At 34.7% G+C, this 19,677-nt stretch overlaps 2 protein-coding genes and 1 pseudogene across 2 annotated transcripts; 1 reads left to right on the top strand and 2 right to left on the bottom strand.

The window, feature by feature from the left end:
* The first annotated feature begins 878 nt into the window (after positions 1 to 878).
* On the top strand, positions 879 to 9,295 carry LOC117925021 (E3 ubiquitin-protein ligase RLIM-like). Its single transcript, XM_034843818.1, has 6 exons — positions 879 to 1,155; positions 5,272 to 6,282; positions 6,641 to 6,814; positions 8,400 to 8,542; positions 8,877 to 8,987; positions 9,078 to 9,295. Exons 1-6 carry the CDS (start codon positions 1,048 to 1,050, stop codon positions 9,157 to 9,159), a joined length of 1,629 nt encoding a protein of 542 aa, XP_034699709.1. The 5' UTR covers positions 879 to 1,047; the 3' UTR covers positions 9,160 to 9,295.
* A 1,207-nt stretch (positions 9,296 to 10,502) lies between these two features.
* LOC117924568 lies at positions 10,503 to 13,073 on the bottom strand. The gene is made up of 5 exons (XM_034843226.1): positions 12,585 to 13,073; positions 11,696 to 12,481; positions 11,527 to 11,606; positions 11,353 to 11,424; positions 10,503 to 11,196 (listed from the first exon to the last, which is right to left on the bottom strand). Exons 1-5 carry the CDS (start codon positions 12,903 to 12,905, stop codon positions 10,791 to 10,793), a joined length of 1,665 nt encoding a protein of 554 aa, XP_034699117.1. The 5' UTR covers positions 12,906 to 13,073; the 3' UTR covers positions 10,503 to 10,790.
* A 4,329-nt stretch (positions 13,074 to 17,402) lies between these two features.
* LOC117925775 lies at positions 17,403 to 17,558 on the bottom strand (annotated as a pseudogene).
* Positions 17,559 to 19,677: the final 2,119 nt, after the last annotated feature.

Raw genomic sequence — 19,677 nt, 5'->3', positions numbered from 1 at the left:
TTTAATAGAATCATCCGGATGAAACTGATTTTCCATTCTTTTGGCTTTTGTTTTTTCTTCAATTTAATGTTATTTTGCTTTGAATTTAGTCAATTTACTAACAGAACCGTCCACGTACAAATCCTATCTCCTCGTCTTCCTCCCTCTGTTCGACACCTGTCTATCATTTCTCATGTCACATCCCACTATTGATAATGACAACCAATATAGAACAAAGACGTTGACCTAAAATCAATCCAGACAGGCTGGCCCAAGCCCAGAGTTGGTTGGTTTTGGGCTGAACATAGAGTCCACGCCAAGCCAGGTGAAGTTCCTTGAACTTTCGTTGGAACAAGCGTCGGTGAGCCCATTACTTCGATTCCTGGATTAGAATAAAGCGACTTATCTTCAGTGAAAAAGGTCAATCCAATGACTACCATACCTTTCCAGCTTCACAGCCATTGCGATCAGTTCCGCGTGGGATGAAGTTACTTTGCCTCTAATTAACATTTCTAAATTAATAGTAACTTTTAATAAATTAATTAAGAATATTTGGAGTTTAACATCAAAATCACTATAGTTTTCTTCCTCCCCAAGTAAAAGAAAAAAAAAAAAAAATGGCAAGAAGTCGCAATGACAAGTAACAGCCCTTTCAAACAGGGAACATGTTGGGAACCGACGTGGCACCCAAATTGGGTGTCAAGGGCAATGGGGCAGGAGGATTTCAAACTAGACGTTTGGGTTTCAAAATTGAAACGATGGGCACTTGGGTGCCTCCATTTTTAGGGCACCTGACACACGTGGCGCATGGACTAGGCCTCGAAAAGTTCAAAATGGCGTGGGCGAGGGGGTGGGTCTGAACGAGGACAGCAGGCCCTATTTCGTTTTCCAGTAATGCCCCCAAACTTGTCCCAAATAATTGAGAGATGAGTCGTGGAGAAAGAGAGAAAAGGGTCTCCCTCTGAATTGGTTATGTTGCCATTATCATCATTTCTCATCTTCCCCTGAAACCAAACACACCGCTCCTTCTCTATCCATCTCTAAACAGGGGTCGCACTCCCAAATCCCATGGGCTCCAGCAGCAGTCGTCTGGGTTCGCGTTCTTCTCGGCCACGACTCAACCGCCGGCTCTCCTCTCTTATCTGCGGTGGCTCCACTTCTCGAGCTCAGCCCGAGGTATCATCGCGATTGTCTTTATCAAGAATATTCCGTATCGAACCCTAGATTACCTATTGCTTGTTTCTTTGTTATTTTTTGCGGTAGTTCTGTTCGAATTTATCGACTTCTTGTTAAATCCATCGAGTAATTTCAATTTCCAATCATGTGATATATTTGTTTCTGTGTGATATGAAAATTGGTTAATCGATGCACAAGATCGGTCAAGTTTCGGGTCAAATTTGGGATTAATTATACGATTTATTGTCTCGAAATTTTATACGTTTCATATATATTGCTTTTTGAAGGGTTGAATTTATGCAATACTTATTTTGTTGAGTCATTTGAATTATTAATCTTCTTGATTAGAAGATTTTTATTTTATTTTTCCGATTTATTTTGGGATGTAGGTGTTTAGTTGTTCCATTGGAAATGAATGATTTGAGTCATTTGACTATTTTTAAATGTCAGATGGAGGTACTCATCCAGTCACCAAGAATGGGTTCTTTTATTATTAATTTGTGGTGTCTAAAATCAACGAAAGTAGTTAGTTTCAGGGTGTCACGAAATGCTCCCATTTTGAAGTTTTCCTAGAATTTTTGTTTTCTGGGTTTGTTGAATGATCTATAATCTTTTTCCGGTATTTATTTTTTGGAATATTGAAATCAAATATGATAATTCTGTTATCAGTTTTTCTTGAATAGTGGCTACCTTCTTTAATCGATCCAAATTCTTGAGTTTCAAATGGGACTTCTAGGTCTATTTGAATCTTGGAAAGAATGAGAGAAAGGGAGGAAAAATATGGAAAAGTAGCCTAAGAAAGGAAACCTTTTTCTAAAAGATATATCCATGATTGTCCCTTTGTTTCCCTCATTGTTTTCAAGATTCAAATGTCTGTCTTAAGGCTTTCTTTGGTTATTGGGAGGAAAAAATGAAGAAGAAAGTGCCACAAAATGCAAAGAAAGTCATTTGTAATCATTTTCCTTTTGGTTTCTCTTTCCCTCATTATTTCTTAGAAACAAATGGAAGGTAAGGGAAACTTGGGTTACTAATTTAATTAACTCTTGTACAAGTAGGCCAAGATGAAGATATTTGTAAGAAGCTTTGAGCAAAGTAGACAAAAGAAACTAGACTGATTTTATTGTTTATTGGACTCCAGAATCAACCGTTTGATCTCTGTGAAGTTTTGTTGGCGACCCATTTTTGGAAGGATACCTGGCAACTTCCTTTGGTTTCCATGTGACATGATCCAAAAAGGGGAAATAGAGATGGACACCTGGCAACTCCCTTTGGTTTCCGCTTGACATGATCCTAAAACAGCAAAAAGATTCACCAGGGGTTTCACTTGCCAATTCCAGATAGATTGTTCGCAAAGTAGGCCCGTGCAGGGGGCTGCTGGACATCTCATCTGTATAGTCACATGCCTTGGTAACTCAGCATCTTCCTTGACCACAGTACTGAAGCACCCTATGATTAATTCAGGTTAGGATGAAGCTTATGCTATGGCTCATTGTACTCAAGTCCTGCAAAATGGACTGAGGTTCTTTTAGTGTGCTATCCATGAACATCATAGTGCACGCATGGGCTAGACCTTGGGGGGATTGTTAGGCGTAAGATCTGGAGGCTGGAGTTATGGACGTCCATGGTGTAAGATACTTTCCAAGTTGAGCCATGTCGGAATAAGTTAGATTTACCCGTTAAAGCGTTTGTGCTCTCTGCATCAAAGATAATTGTCGTGCAAGAACCAGGCAGCTTATTAGAATAGTGTGCAAGTCTATTTCATGTGATTGGTTCGCAAATTGGCTTCCGTGTCCCATATTATCGTCCTCTTGTATACTTTGGGATGCTGTTTTGATGTCTTTTATATATATATATATACTTTCTGGTCTTACCTATCAAAAAAAAATCCAGTTGAGGCTTTTGATTAATGATGAATGCAGTTTGTGTGGTACTTTGGCCTGATTCTTGCAGATTAGCAGGAGTAGATTGTTTATTGATGGTTGGAAATTCGGCTTTTCCATGTAATCATTCTGTTCTGTTTAACCTGTTTATGGGGCTTTTGAAGCAAACATTGAAATACTTGTGTTATTTTGTCCATTTGGCTTAGCGGATAGTATTTCTAGAACAAGAGGAATGAGGACAAAGTGAATATGCTAGTATATTTCAGCAAGTTTAGTCCGTGGAGGTTTTGGTTGGTGTCTATTTTGTTAATTAAGATCACTTTGATCAAGAGCCCAGACAAGCACTGGGATCACAAGAAAGCTTGAAGAAAACCATAATAATAGGCACCAAAAGATGTGTGCAACATGGGTAGAACTACTTTCCTTTTTTTCAGTCCATTATGCATCTGGCAAAGAAGGCCCTTCATTTATTTTAATTTTTCTTTTTTAAAATGTAATGAGATGAAGTTGTTGATTATTTTCTAGTACGGAAAACGGTTAAATGGATCATCCATACTGCTCATCTGTGTTGTCCAAGTCCATGAAAGAATCACAGGACTTGGAAGAATCCCTTCCCCATGAGTCGAAAGAGTGCTAAAAAGAGTTCATATTAGTTAAGCAGTAATGCTCAATGTTGCTTTGTATTATTTATTTCTCTTTTATTTTTGGTTGTGACCTGACCTAATATATTTATCAGATTATTTTCATTTCTTGTGACGAAACATAGTGGATTATCTCTATATTGGGACCTTCTTTCTTGGTCTGATAAAAAATGAAACTTTTAGAATTGCCCTTTTGGTATGGTAATGCACTCACTCTTTGTAGGGCTTGGTGGTGTCAGTTTGAAGTCAAGGGTTTTTCTTATGAATTGACATTCTTATTCTATGGCTATGCACCAAAAAAGAAGAAAAAATTACACTTAACTTCTGAAACAAAAAATAAATAAAATCAATAAAACTATGGTACATTAGGTTTTGTTGATTTTCCTTTACAGGTGTGGACTTTTTTTTTTTCCTTTTTTAATGTTAATGAAATTTCTTTTCAGTCATTTATTACAGAATCTTTTTGGGAAGCCTTTCATATCTGTGCTTCAATAGATGAATTTCTGAGTAGACAAAATTGCTAAATTAACCTATAAGCAAGCCGTTTCTTTCTTTCTTCTTCTCTTTCTTTTTCTTCTTTTTTAATTTCACCAAGTTGCCTCCATAAGTAGATGTAAGAAAGAGTGTCTGTAGACCTTGGACCTTGGTGTGGGTATTGTGTTGAGCTCATCATTGAAGTATTAGATTTGTTACTTTCAATTAGTTAATTAATAGATTAATTAATTTCTTGTTTTTGATCTTCATTTTTTATTTGTTTGTTTCTGTTCTGTGTTAATTAGTTCTTGTCCTATACTTGGGATGAGTTCTTATTTGAGATGCTTGTGTTACAGCTTGATCACCTTCTTTCATCCTTTTGGTAAAACTTTGGTTGTATCCACTGGCAGGCTCACTTCTTGAAGAAGTAACAGAATCATAAATTTATGGCTGCCAAACATTTCAATGCCAACATAATTTGGGCCTTTGATAGGTAAATAAGAGATTGTATTAGAAATGCCTAGAAGCGGCGAAAAATTTGGGCCTTTGACTGTGTTGGTTTGAAGATGAAAAATTATTTAGTAAAAAAATTTATGTGGTCAAAGTTTTGATGCTTATAACTTGATGATCTTTCATTTTCAGAGGTTGGAAGGATAAGTTCTATTGACCAGATTTTTATCTTTATCTTTTAGTTCTAATTTTAATCTTTGATAGGCAAGTCATGCACTGTTGTTAAACAAAAAGTTCTGAACAAAAGAAAAAATAATCAGGCATACAGGTCCTTCAGTTAATCTGGAATAAATTTGAACCTAGCTTACTGTTCACTATTGGGTGAAGTGTCTATGAGTTTAATGGCTCCCCAAAATTTTTTTATGGGGTCATTACTCAGTCTTTATACCTTGAACTTGGTGATATCAAAAGAGAGTGATTGGATTTTAGCAAAGGAAACTGACATGATGACATTATTTTCCTGAAGATTGAAGATAATGAGTTTAATGGCTCCCCAAAAACTTGTATATGGGGTCATTACTCAGTCTTTATACCTTGAACTTGGTGATATCAAAATAGAGTGATTGAATTTTAGCAAAAGAAACTGACATGATGACATTATTTTCCTGAAGATTGAAGATTGTCCAGCTGAATTACTGGTGAATGCTATAGAACACAATGATCCTGTGACTGTTGAACAAAGCTCAACAAAGGAATCCCATTTGACCTCCAGTGCTGGGACTGCATTTACCAGCACCAGAACTGAAACAGGAACTTCATCTGAGAGCAGTAGCACAGCAAGGGAAGATACTTCTTTTATCAATGATTTAAGCAATATCGAAACCAGTAATCGAGGGAAATGCTTATCTGAAAGTAAGGAATTGATTCCTCCTCATCTGGTAAGTGATGAACCTAGTCAAGTTGATCCTTATTGGGAGAGAAGTAGTAATATAGCTAGTGCTTCATTTAAGGATCCGCATCCTTTGGACCCTGTCTCTGCAAATGCAAGGGCTAACATGGGTGCTGTAAATGTTCATAACTCAATGGACAAGGATAGGTCTCACAGTGGTGCAGGGGTCATACATTCAAGCAGTTCGCATGCTCCAGAGCATAGAGCTTCATATTCAGATGGGGCATCTGCTGAAAATCATGTGAGCGGAGTATCAGCCATTGATAATTCTAGTTCTGTTTCTGTTCCTGCTGTCACCGACTCACCAGTGACTTTGCACTCACAAGGAGATGAATCCATTCAAGAGGTGATACCTCCAGGTCTGGGAATTGTGGTCTCTGATCGGGCTGATAGAGAGCGAGGTCGGAGAGATGGAAGTGTACTTCATGTTGATGTGGTGAGCATCTCTTCCAACATTTTGTCTAGTACCACTGCTGAAGTAAGTAACCGTGAGGCAAGAAGGAATAGTAGAAGACTGTTCTGGGATGCCTTTTCAAGACGCAGTTCTCGAAGGCATAGTGATTCCCCAACCATTGTCTTCTCAACAGATGATACTGATGACCTAGGATCTCATGACAGATGGCTTCTTGATTTCAGTGGTGATTTCTTTGAAGATGGGGTTGGAGGCGACTCTGGCTACCTGGGTAGTAGAATCCACAGCATGAATGAGCGAAGGTGGCACTCAAGATCGGAGGTGGTTTTTTATACTATGAAGCAGCTCGTTTATCAACACTTTCAATAGTTTTCTTTTGAAATCATCTTGCGTCTCATAATCAGAATTATGTGGAATTTTGTTGTATGCATGCTTTGTGAAAATATGTGCAGTTAATTTCATTTTGACTTCCTTAGTTATATGCACATTACCAATGTGAATAGGCGCTATTTCCCATTTTGATTATATTTCAATTTTGGTTTAATTTTCTTCATATTCTTTTTGATTGTCCACCTAGGTATTCTAGTGTGGGCAGTGGAAGCTATATCTGGAGGGGTTTAACTTTCTTTTCTTGCTCTTGGGTAATTTTTATAAACTCATCCCACAAGAATCTTTGCAGATATGGGAAAGGCTTCGTGGTGGGCTTGATGAGAGTAGTCGGCGAACTACTACTTGTCCAACAGGCCTCCACCCTGATGGTATGTGCTCCTGCGATTCCTTCTTGATGGCCGAAGAATCTAGCACTCGAGCAAGCATCTCCCGAATAGTCATGCTAGCTGAAGCCTTATTTGAGGTAGTTTTCTCTTAACCTGGCATGGTTTTATATGGTTTCTCTCACTTTGTTGTGCTTCTTTTTCTTGGCTAGTTTTCCTTTCAGTATTTGTTTAATTGCTAACTTTTATATTAAACATAATGTTTCTTTTTTGTTAAGCTATTTTTTTTTTTGTAGTCCCTGTATATGAACTTTGTCCCTGGTAATAGTCCTAGTGACTTTTACTTCAGTATCAATATAAAAAGTTAAAAAAAGCATTGAAGATATCAGCATGAGAGTTAGCTTGGGAATGATCCTTTACTTTTTTGTTATATTTAGCCTTGATTAGGATAGAATCTGCATGTATTTGAAAGGCTGCCCTTTGGTTTTTTTAGATAATTGATTTCAGCACCTTATCCATCATCTCCATTTGTGTTACTGTGTTTTGACCCATTATTGAAGAAGCGTGCAACGAGTTGACTGTAGCCATTAGTTTGGTGCTAGCATTTTCTGGCCAGAATTACTGATTTGGGGACTTAGGTTTATACTTTTATACTGGATCTTGTAGGAACTTTTATCAGGATGTGCAGAATCATTAGGCTGTGTGCAATATGCAACATTTGAAGTTCTATATATGGTTATCTGACGATTATTTCAAAACAGATAGTGGATTAATCCAGTACTGGTACTCCATTTTTAATTGAAAAACTGGGATTTCCACCAGAATGGAATTAATTACGTTGTATTGGATTTCTTTTATCTCTTTCTGCTACTTGCGTATGTCATTGATCTATCCATGTATGATATTCTGAATATACTAGTGAAGTCAGAATGCATTTTTGTCTTGGGTTATCACTTTCTTGTTTTACCCTATTGAGTTTGATATAGTACAGGCAAGTAGACCTAATCAACTGGATGTCAGTGAAATCTGCCTTGACTATAACTGAGGTTTTTTTTTTTTTTTTGGGGTGGTTTAGCTTTAGGCTCCATAGTTAGGTAATATTTCCATCAGTGCATTTGTTATTGCTTGCTCTTCTAGAATATAGGCAAGGTTTTTCATTGAAACACTCCTTCAATGCTTGGTGAACTTACCACGGAAATGAGAAGTAACATATGCATGGAGAGGATAAACTGATTTCTCTTGGCCGTGGTATATGACTGACTCTCATTGAAATGTTTAGAATACTGGTGAGCTAACAGATGGGAGCATTGACTGATGTTAGACATTTCTTGATTGCAGAGGTTATTTCGACATTTTGTTATGAGCATGGAAAAGAAAGTTTCCTCCTTAATATATTTGAAGTTAAATTGCTGTTTTGGATGTGCTAACCCTGAATTCTATTTATTTACCCTTTATAAGAAATACAGTTTCCAATTGCTGTTTTATCATGTATATCTGCAATATTACGTTTGATTTTTTGTTGATGGAAGTTGTAAGAATTTTTTTGGTTCCTCTTGATTTCCTCTGCCATGATAATGATGAAATTAGGTTTACTACATTCTTGTAGGCTGTCTCAAAGGAGAATTTTTCATTATCTTAGAGTATTATGTTTGATAAAAAACTTAAGGCAGAGTTTGGCTCCTTAAAGCTGGGTAATGAGGTATATTTTAAATTTTTGATGTGCAGGTCTTGGATGAAATTCACCGCCAACCTGTCTCACTGGCACTGTCTATGGTATCACTCCCTGCCCCAGAGTCGGTTGTTGACTCTTTTCCTCTCAAGAATCACAAAAAGGCAGACACAGCTCAGAGTGGGGAGGATGTGGCACAGTAAGTTTCTAATTATATTTTGTACTAGGACAAGCAGAATATGATTGAAATAAGATGATATTGATGAAATAATGCTTGAAAATTATTCTTTCAATTCTTTATTTCCAAAAAAAAAAAAAATGAAAGAAATAAAAAGGATTCTTGAGTTTATATATCTTTGGCATGAAAACCATTTTGTTATTGTTGCTATTATTTGATAAGTGAAATATTTTGACAAAACATGGAAAGCTAATAATTTACAGTTCATTACTTTGTATTTGATTGTGAGTAACAATACATCCCTCAATTATAGAATTTCATGATATTACCATCTTAATGTAACTGTCATTGACAGGTGCTACATTTGTCTGGCTGAGTATGAGGAAGGTGATAAAATTAGAGTTCTTCCCTGCCACCATGAGTATCATATGTCATGTGTTGATAAATGGCTCAAAGAAATACATGGGTATTGTCATTCCTGTCCAGTACTCACTTGCCTTGCCTTTGTCTTTTTTTTTTCCTCTTCAAATTTTACTAATTAGGTTTTGCTTCACAGGGTGTGCCCACTATGCCGCGGAGATGTTCGTGAGGGCCTTACTGGTGGTTCTGTCTCAAACGTAGAGACCCCTTCTCTTTGATAGCATTGTACATATCCATGTAAATAGGGGCAATGTGCTCTTTAAATGTTGTATTTACCTCCCTCAAAAGATATTTTTGTATCTGAATTAACCGTATATTTTCAAAATTCCATACTTGGTAGGATCTTTGTCATGTTTTGATTCTGTAGAATTAGCTTCCAAGGGATCGACAGCCTTGGTCTCACCAAAACATGCATTGATCTCAATCACACAAGACTCACAGAAGCAAGAAACTGAGAACTAGGGTACCGACATGTTTAAATTCTGAATATTATTAAATCGTCAAGCCATTCATCACATTACGATGGTTTATTCCTGCTAAATGTGAATGGCATGATTACTTTAAACAGTCTCTTGACGTTAGGATGGTATGACACACCTCATGAACCTGATTAATTTATGCTCATTCTACATTCCTATTTGCTTTTATGGTTCTTTTAGAGATGAAGGTGAAGACGTGAGTTTTGGAGATCATGTGCCACTAGACTTAAGGTTACAGTGAGAGGTTTACATGGCAGGAAATGGGTGATTGTTTGTTTGTTGGCGCACATTGAGGGTGTGTTTGATATGCTGAACAAGAAGGGAATGAATATTTCTATTCTTATATTGTTTGAATACATATGGGAATGAAATGTTGAAATGATAATTTGTTTTCATTTAAATGTTAAGTGAAAATATAAAAAATATTATCAATAATATCTAAACATTTGGTTTAAAATAATTTTTAATTAAAAAAATATGATATTATTTTATATGGTTAAAATCAATTTTTATTTTCATTTAAAAAAATCCTTGAGTGTGTTGTGTGTGTTTTTTTTTTCTAAATGATAGGAATCTATTTGGGCATATGATTTAAAAATAAAATTATTTTAAAATTTTTATATTATTATTTGATTGTTATTTTTTAGAAATAATTTTTAAAAAGAAAGTAAAAGAGAGAATTGTTCCATTTTTTTTTTCACTAAAGAAAATGACCATATGTTTAATAAATTTAATAATTTTTAAAAATAATTTAAAACTAAATATATATAATTGATTAATAATGAAAAAAAATTAAATTTAGTTTATTTTTTATTTAAAAAATAAAATTATTCTTTACTAATTTTGAATAATATTCTGTTAGCAATTATTAATATTCATATATTTAATTTATTTGTAACAAAAAAATATTTTTTTATTTTTAATAAAATTTGAATTAAATTTAGTTTACATTATATAAATTAAATTTAAATTTTATGTTACAAAATCAAAATAAAAAATTATTTTTAAAAATAACTCATTTAAAAGAGTTCTTAATTTTTAAATTTATGAATATATTTTAAAAATAACTTGCACATGGAGAATCAAAATAAAATACCTCCTACTCTATTTTATTTAGAAAAAAGAATAAGACGTACATTCCCACGATGGTCGTTTCCCTACCAAACACACCCCGAAGTCTCACTGCACATTCTGAGGGAAACAACCGGGAATAGAACGGTCCATCTACAAATGTAATAGGTGGAATTCTACATAGCTCGAAGAACAGAGTTCTTCATTGTTCATGCGATGACAAGAAAATGAGTAAAGATAAAAGCATACTTCCGAGCGCGGCCTCTCGGTGCCAACAAACCAGCACTGCCCTATTATATTTAACCCATCACGGAAGATCCTTGCTTTGGACTCCAAAAGGGGTTCTGGTTCTGGTCCTGGTAAAAACCCAATTCAGACCTTGGCTTTTCACCTCTACCATCACTGTAGTCATGAAAGAAGGGATTGTTTTCAAAGCACTTGGTGTTACTGCTATCGATGTTGCTGATATAGGAGTAATCTTCCTTGGAGGGGGCGAGCTTTGTTTGCTTCATCTGGAATGAATGATCCTGATGCGCAAAGAGATTTGGGTGACAATTCTCATCATCTTCAAAGGTTGTCCATCTGGTTGAGTGGCCACGCTTCTCTCTGGCAGCAGTTCGCATACTCTCCATCTCTCCCACGTGATCCTTGAATTCCTTTTTCACCACATCCAACACCACATCTCCATACCGATCACACCATGACCTTGATGATCATCACAAAACAAGGGAAGATTAGTGAACACTTATTTTAGCTGCTTATTCACTGTAATTGAAGTTCTTTTAACCCACTTCAATGTGCAAACATTGGCTCTAAGTGAAGGAACCATCTACACCAGAAGAAAGAAAATGGTTGCCTTACTTGGGAAAGAACTTTTTCAGGTCTGCTTTGTCAACAGGAAGCTTGGTGGAAATTGCTTCAATCTGATCATTCCTGATAAATCAAATGACAAAAGATAGAAAGGAACATTGAGTAGCCATCGTATAAACACTAAATAAATAGAAATTGAGTCATGGTTCCGTGAGAAATCCTTACGAAAATTGAAGATTGTGGTTTGTGGTATTGAGTTCCGTCTGAATTAGAGACAGCTCCTTCTTTATTTTCTCTCCCAACACCTACAAACGTGAGAAAATTATCAGGCTTGAGAAGATAACAGTCCTAATTTACTTGGAACAAAATGAATACAAGTCTTAAGAGTTCAAACCTTATCGATGAAAAAATCTGAGGAGGAACCATTAGAATGTATCTTCCTCTTTATTTGTTTTGTATCAGGGCCCTCCCCAATGGGGCTAGCTACAAGCTGACAAGGTCCCAAATAAGAATCAATATCTGATCTCTCGCTAAGGGGCAGTGGAGTTGTTTCGTCTTCCCAGTTGTTTCTCTTCCATTTCTTCAACCCCTCAAACCCCCATTGCTTCTTCCCCGATTTTGAAACTTTTTCCTCAGATTCAGGCACATTTTCACTGCCTTCCTTCTGAAACAGAGTCCGAAATACTTTCTTCTTTGCCTTGTCGGCACCGCTCTTTTCAACCTTCACTGTCTCCACTGGTATGCTTTCTGGCATAAGTATGGATCGAGTTTCACTTTCTTTCTCCTTCAAATGGATGTTCCAAAAAGGGTTTTCTCTAGACAACCCCAACTCATTATGCCCAGAATGTTCCGACACTGGACCGATGATGCTCTTTTCTTCCCGGTTCTTTACATTCTTATGAGGCGTTGCAAAGCTCAAAACTGAGGCCACGCCTTTAATCTGCTTTATAGCTGAACCGTGTTTCGATTTGTTCTTTGAATTTGAACTTTCTTTGCTAAGCAAGCACTGTTCATCCCTCAGGTCAATGACTGACCACTCCTCTTCTGAATTTTCCTTCTGATTCGCAACAATTACGTCTCTGGCCTCGATCTCAGCCCCTTGAACTGCAAGTCTCTGTAACAAAGGCCTCTTCGAAGAATGATACTCATCCGCCGTAATGCACTTCGCGTAAAACAGCTCCTACAACAAAGAACAAAGCAAAGCACTCAATTAAGGATTTTAAAAATATTTTCCATCGAAACAAACAGACACAAAATCTCAAAACCCAAAAAGCAAAAACTACCTGCAAAAATAGCAGCTTATCCCTCAAGATCACAGGTTGCTCTTGATCGGCTGGAGAAGCGATAAGGGTCTCGAGTAAATGCGATCGAAAAGATGAAACCTCGTGTTCTGCTAAGATTCCTTCTTTACAAAGGCCCATCAATTTGAGTATTTGATGGAAGGAATCTTGCTGCCATTTCAGATTATCCGACTGCAGCTTCGATAGCTTCTGCTCGGCCGCTGGCAGCCGCCGCTTCTTGAAGGAGAAGGGAAGGATGGTCTTGCAGAGAGAGGTGATCGAGTCATGAAGAGTGGAGTAGTATGTGGGTGTGTATGTGTACATTTTTGAACCTCTGTTTTCTGGTTGCGGACCGATGAAGGGACTGATCAATGATTGTAGATGCTGGTTGTGATTTGCCAGAGCTATTCAATTGAGTTCTGTAAATTTCGATCTTGATTTTGATTTTCCTTTCCTCTTGATGAAGTCGATTTGTGTACGTTTATTGTGTGAAGATACTGTTCAAAATTTTGAAATTTCGGGTGCTCTGAACGGTCACTTGAAACTAGCCGTTGTGGACTAGGATGAAAATGGGAAATGTCACCGTCGTCAATTATTTCTGTATAAAACGACGCCGTTTCCACATGTTCGCTTGCTTATTTTATTTTCAAAATTTGCTTAACCCAATATATGTTTTTATTATTGTATTTGCACTTCATATCTCTCCTTTTAAGAAATCTAATAATTTTACCTGGCAAAATTTTCTCCCTCATTCTTCACCTACTTTTTAACTTTTAAAAATGGTTTTAAAATGTATTTTGAAATTTCCTCAATGTTTAAATTTGTGCTGAAAAAATATTTTTAAAATAAGGTTTTATATTAAGGGTTATTTTCATTTATATTCGCTTGGATTTTGACTAAATATATTTAATTTTTATTAAATATTTCTCCTATCATTCTCATTTTTAATTTTCACTCACATTCTCATTTACCTAAAATAAATGAGATATTTTATAAAAGTTCAAAACTTTGAAGACGAGATATATTTAACTTAAACTTCAGGGAGGTGAATGAAATTACCCCCCACTCTGAAAAAAAAAAACTAATTTGAACAATAATTTCAAAACATACTCAAAACCAATATTTTGCCCCATGAAAGAAAATTTTGACCCAAAATTCAAAAAGGGTGCATAGTATACTTTGAGGCATTATAAGCGTATTAAGTTAGCTTAGATCATTTTGGTTGAAGTTAAGGATAAAAATATTATAAATTTGTAAAATATTAATGGTGAAATTTTATAAAAATTTCTTGAAAATATCATAAATATTAAATAGGAATTTAGACATATTTGATTATATTAGTTTGGTTGAAGTTAAGGATGAAAATGTTAGAAATTGGTAAAATATTAATGATGGAATTTTATAATTTTTTTTAAATATCATAAATATTAAATAGGAATTTTGGAAATAAAATAAAATTGGTTAGATAGAAATTAAGGAAAATTCATAAAATTATTAGACAAAATTCTAAAAAAAAATGATATGATAAGTAATAATAAAAATATTGAAGTTGTTGTTGCTTTTTTTTAAAAAAATAATACATGTGTGATAGTACAATAATATGTCATAATTGAGAACATATTTAAAATGGTGATATTTGTAGTTTTTATGTATTTAAGTATATAGAAAAAATATGATCTTTTTTTTTTTTGTTTACAAATGCTTACAATTTTGTTTACTAATTTATGTTTTTCATGTAGTTGGTTACTTAATAAAAGATAATTAAAAAATTAATCAAGAAAATTATTTTTAATGAAATTTGAGAATAAGATATTTAAATTTTATTTATTTATTAAAATTTTATTCTTAATATTTCATTTGATAGGGAAGTTTTTAAGGAGATAAATTAAGATTCATATGTTTAGTGTGCACAAAAGTATATAGATGAATAAGTGGTTTATTTGGTGAAGCACAAGGTTCGAGCCCCCTCATGCACTCCTTATTTCAATCTTAATTTAAAAATTTTCCACATTCAAGAGATTTGTGTCTTCATTAATCTTTTGGATACTCTCATCACATAACCTAAATCCAATATAACATAATGCCTCCATCTCATGATAAACTCTTACAATATGATAAGATTGAAAGATAAAATGGGTAGCGCCTCTTATTCGATCATAAACTCTTACAATATGATAATATCTAAATGCAAAATAGGATAAGCCTAAAATCACACATCTTACAAAGGAAAGGAGGTAGATGATTTATAGGTTCCCACCTCATTTTAATCTTTTTTAGAGTAATTCTAAGTTTGACAAATTAGATATCCCTCATTGACAATCCCATGGGGAGTCATTTGTATGCAGGTTGTAGTTGTGCCCTCTATTCAAACAACTTTCTTGTTGTAGAGTGGATGAGGATATGCATGATTAGAATGATCAACCAAACATCAATCAACCATTTCAAAAAAGTGTAAGATTGTTGGTTTTGAAAAATAGCTCAACTATAGTCATTGATCTTATTGTATTTATAAAAACATCGAATTCTAATCTTTTAAAGATTTTTAGATTTTGCCAAGTAGTTTTTAATTTCAAAAGAACTTCTAGCCTTTGAATCTCGTATAAAAAGTAAGATGAGCAAGAGGACATTTACTACTAATGGATATAAAGCTAAGGAATATTTGGAGTTAATGCCTATGTATATGTGTGGACCTTTTAATGTTCATATACAAGGATGATATGAGTATTTTACCACTTTTATTGATGAATGCTCTAAGTTTTGATATGTGTATCTAGTATATAAGAACTTGATGTCTTAGATAAATTCATTGAATTTAGGGTAAAATTGGATGACCTATTAAGTAAACATATGAAGGCCCTTTGATTAGATCGAAGTGGTGATTTTTGTGTTTAGTAGGTTCAATTCTTTCCTTAGGAATGATGGAATTATATTCCAATTGTGTGTACAAGGGACTCCATTGCAAAATAAAGTAATGGAAAAAAGAAATCAAACTTTAATAGTCATAGTGGTATTGATGATTAGTTTATCATCACTTCCCACATCCTTTTAGGGATATATCTTGGAGACTATCTTACTTCTTTAACCTAAAAGGTATATTAATTTGTAGGATATCCAAAAAGATCTCATGGGATTATCACCTTTATAGTTAGAATTGTCAAAGTGTTTGTTGTTACAAATACTAGATTTTTTATAAAGACTATGATAAGGAATAAGGTAGAGAGTGATACAAACTAGGGAATGTTAGAAGATAGTGCCTCATTTTCACAATATACTTTAGATTTAGGGGAATAAAGACATATCATTCCTGATACTTTTAACACAAGTACTTCATGATAGTGGAGGATTACATCCCATGAATTATGATAAGTTATGGTAAAGAGTTATGAAGGGGAGAGTTAAAAATTTTAAGTTATAGCATAATTTGGGAACTTGTAGAAAAACATGAAGGGATTAAAGTCATAGGTATAAAGGTTGAGACTTAAGTGGCTAAAGTTATAGGTAAAGGTTATAGTTCGAAACAGTGTTTTGACTATGAAAAACCTTTTCATTAGTAGTCACTCTCAAATTCATCAAAGTACTCTTGTCCATTGCAACATATCTCAATTATGAGATATGACAATTGAATATCAAGATAACATTCTTAAACAATTATCTTAATAGTAGCATCTATATGATGCAATCAAACATTTTTATAACAAAGAACCAAGAGCATCTAGTATGCAAGTTGCATAAATTCATTCATGGATTAGTGCAAACATTTTGCTTATGGAACAAGTGTTTTGATTAGGAAATCAAGACCTTTGTGTAAACCCGAAAATTTATCTGAATCTTTCTTTTCAATCATTTTTATTTTAATTCTTATTTATTTGTTTATTTATTTTCATTTTTAATTTTAATTTTATTTATATTTATATTACTTATTTTATTTTATTTTTGGGTCCTTTCCTTTTATCTTTATTTTTAGATCCATTTCCTTTTAACTTTAGCCTAAGTTTTAGGCTCAATACTTACCCATTTTAATCAGATCAAATCTTAGCCCTTACAATTCCTACCATTCATTCAAAGAGAAACCCTAAAGACCAATCTTCCTATTTTTCCCACATTTGTCGTCCCATCTTCCTTTTTCCTTTCCTTTTTTCCTTTCCTCATCTTCTTTTTATTTTCTTTCTTTCCTGCACATTTCTCTTTTCTCTCATTCACAACTAGTTGGCCCTTTCTAATCTCTCTCTCTCTCTCTCTCCATTTCTTTCTCTCTTTTCTATTCCCTACCATTGATCTAGTAATCATGGCTACCTTCTACCTCATTTTTGCCACATTCACACTCGTAGTGTACCCATTGGTGGTCACACACCATCATTCATGGTCATCCCTTCTTCACACTACATTCATTGTCGTGGATGTCTCACATTTCCTCTCACATCTACTACGTAGTGCACCTTGCCACCCATTTTGCTTCACCTTAGGGCTTTAAAAATGAGATGAGTCTTTATTTATTTATTTATTTATTTATTATCTTATCTTCACAATATTTCTTTTTGTTTTGAGTTTGGTTTTTTGAGATCTAGATATTGATTTTAGGGCTTTCCTTTTGTTGAGACATTGGTATGAATTTAGGTTGTATTTCAAATGGACTTGGATTTAGATTTGGTTTTGGGTTTGCTTGTATTTGGGTTGGTATCCTCACACTATGTTGAGAGTGAGAAAAGACATAACATGTTGGAAGCAGGTGGAGTGGTTGAAGACAGGGTATATGCATGAGTAGATTTTAAGGGAAACTTGATTTGTATTAAAGGGAGAAGATGGAAGCATAAAATGGAAGGGGAGAACATTGACAAGTGTGCTCTCAGCCTAATGGCTTCAAGTGCAACTTGTTTTCAAGGACTCATTGATTCACGGGATTCTGAAATTCACACTAAGTATCACATTTTGCTACTTTCTTTATCGATGTGAGAGCCTAGATATTCGTTGTCGAGAGTTGTTTGTGTGAATGAAACAACGACACCAAGGATTAGGGTAATAGGAGGGCGTTGGTTCATTTGTACGGTTCTTTGGCATATTTCGCGCCAGGGTTTGTTGTTTGCTCTAAAGGGTTGTCCAAGTCGTTCCCTACCCATGCGCAGGGCATGATGATGGGGGTGAGGCTCCCAATCGAGGGAAAATGAGTGGTAGACTTGCACCCACCCCACTTCACCCCCAAGAGTGTTGCAACGTGTCTGTGGGTCATTTTGTTATGTAGAGATTTGATAATGATCCTTATACAAGTTCACCTATAGAAACCTTGTTACGACTTCTCCTTCATCTAAATGATAAGGTTCAATGGATTTCTCGCGACAGTGCGGACAATAGACTGCCCACGTTGTCGTGATCCAAAGACTTCACCAAACCATTTAATCGATAGGAGCGATGGGCGGTGTGTACAAAAGGAAAGGACGTAGTCAACGTAAGCTGATGGCTCATGTATACTAGGAATTCCTTGTTGAAGACCAACAATTGCAAAGATTACTTTGGCTTGTCAACCAAGACTATAGACTCGTTGAATACATCAATGTAACACACATGCAATCCAAAACATCTAAGAGCATTATGGACCTGTTATTGCCTCAAATTGCCTTCACCTAAACTGTCATAGTCCCTCTAAGAAGCTAGTTGTGGAGGATCACTTGTTTTGTGCATCCATATAACTATGAGCTTCCTTCAATCCAAACAATTATGTAAGATTATCCTATCACATCTTATAAAATTAAACTCTAGGATCATACGATATTATTTTATTCATAAAAAATTATTTAATGTGATGGGTTTTAGAGTCTATTTGGTAGTGTTTCTTGTCAAAATATTTTATTGACACTGTTTTTTTCTATAGCTTTTTTATGAAAAACACTTATATAAGAATCTAAAAAATATATTCTAATAGTGTTTTCACACTGTCTAATGAGTATAAAAACACTTTTAATATTAATAAACTACCAAAAAAGATATATGCTTTAATTACAAAAAAGAAATATTATAATAAAACAAGAACTTTTCATTACAAAAGAATATATAAACATTTATATCAAAAGAATATATAAATATTTATATTGTCAAAAAAGCTAAAAAAAAATAATCATTTGTATGATTACAAGAATATTTTAAAAAATATTTACAAAAAAATGTTTAATTAATAAATAAGCATCAATCATGATATAAAAAATTTTCAAAATAAAATAATTGGTTTTATTTGTTTGTATCATCATCCCATATATTTATACCATCATTCAATGACCAAAATTTTAGATAAACTTTAAATAACTTCGATTGTATCTAACTTGGACGTTTCCATGTGTCCATTGTCTCATTGCCTTAGTTAATGGGCTAGACTCATATGCTACCAACTTTAGCATTCATTGTGTCAAAATTTTCATTCAAACCTTGCGCCAACATTGGAAAAAGGGGTGTTTTAGGCGTGCATTCTTACATGGATTCTTGCACAAAATAGAGAAAGTTGATTAGGACAGGATTACATTTTATGTCAAATTACTCCCTTTGATATCTTGTGCGCATCCCATGACCACTGACGAGTGGATATCATATTAGAATCGGAAGTTTCGTGCTAAGCAAGATCAATTAAAGGACCAATGTAGCTAATGACTCGTATTAGTGGGGAAAATGACACACCCACTTTGTCCATATTGCAACATTAGTAAAGCTAGGCTTCTACTCTCTCCTCTCCTAAAAATGGAGTGCATTAAATAAACCCAAAAGATGCACAATCATCAGCCTTCTGTTTGATTCAAAAAGCAGAATCGATGATCTTTGGTCCGACAAGAGATGATGGACACATTTTTGAATGATTAAACCATAGGACACCCCATGGTTTCTCATACCATATCCTTTTTATTGTTGGTCCCACTCATAGACGAGCGATGCATTATTTGTACTCAATTTTCGTGGTGGGCACATGAAATGGACGGAAAGTGATCTCTGGTGCCTCTACCATCACTTGCTTCTACTATGGAACAAGTGGGTAATCATCCAGTAGAATCAATTCATCTCTACTACACAACATTTCAGATAGAAATTGAGGACACATGTTAGATTGATCCTCCATCACCAC

The sequence above is a fragment of the Vitis riparia genome, chromosome 11 (assembly GCF_004353265.1).
Source record: "Vitis riparia cultivar Riparia Gloire de Montpellier isolate 1030 chromosome 11, EGFV_Vit.rip_1.0, whole genome shotgun sequence".
Lineage (NCBI taxonomy): Eukaryota > Viridiplantae > Streptophyta > Magnoliopsida > Vitales > Vitaceae > Vitis > Vitis riparia.
The sequence above is the reverse complement of the archived record's forward strand: the minus strand, read 5'-3'. Positions and strand labels throughout refer to the sequence as shown.

Coding starts and splice junctions, on each gene's coding strand:
- LOC117925021 (XM_034843818.1), top strand. CDS start 1,048: ATGGGCTCCAGCAGCAGTCGTCTGGGTTCGCGTTCTTCTCGGCCACGA. Junction 1,156..5,271: donor CTTCTCGAGCTCAGCCCGAG/GTATCATCGCGA, acceptor ATTTTCCTGAAG/ATTGAAGATTGTCCAGCTGA. Junction 8,543..8,876: donor AGTGGGGAGGATGTGGCACA/GTAAGTTTCTAA, acceptor TGTCATTGACAG/GTGCTACATTTGTCTGGCTG.
- LOC117924568 (XM_034843226.1), bottom strand. CDS start 12,905: ATGTACACATACACACCCACATACTACTCCACTCTTCATGACTCGATC. Junction 12,482..12,584: donor ATAAGCTGCTATTTTTGCAG/GTAGTTTTTGCT, acceptor TCTTTGTTGTAG/GAGCTGTTTTACGCGAAGTG. Junction 11,197..11,352: donor CTGAAAAAGTTCTTTCCCAA/GTAAGGCAACCA, acceptor ATGATCATCAAG/GTCATGGTGTGATCGGTATG.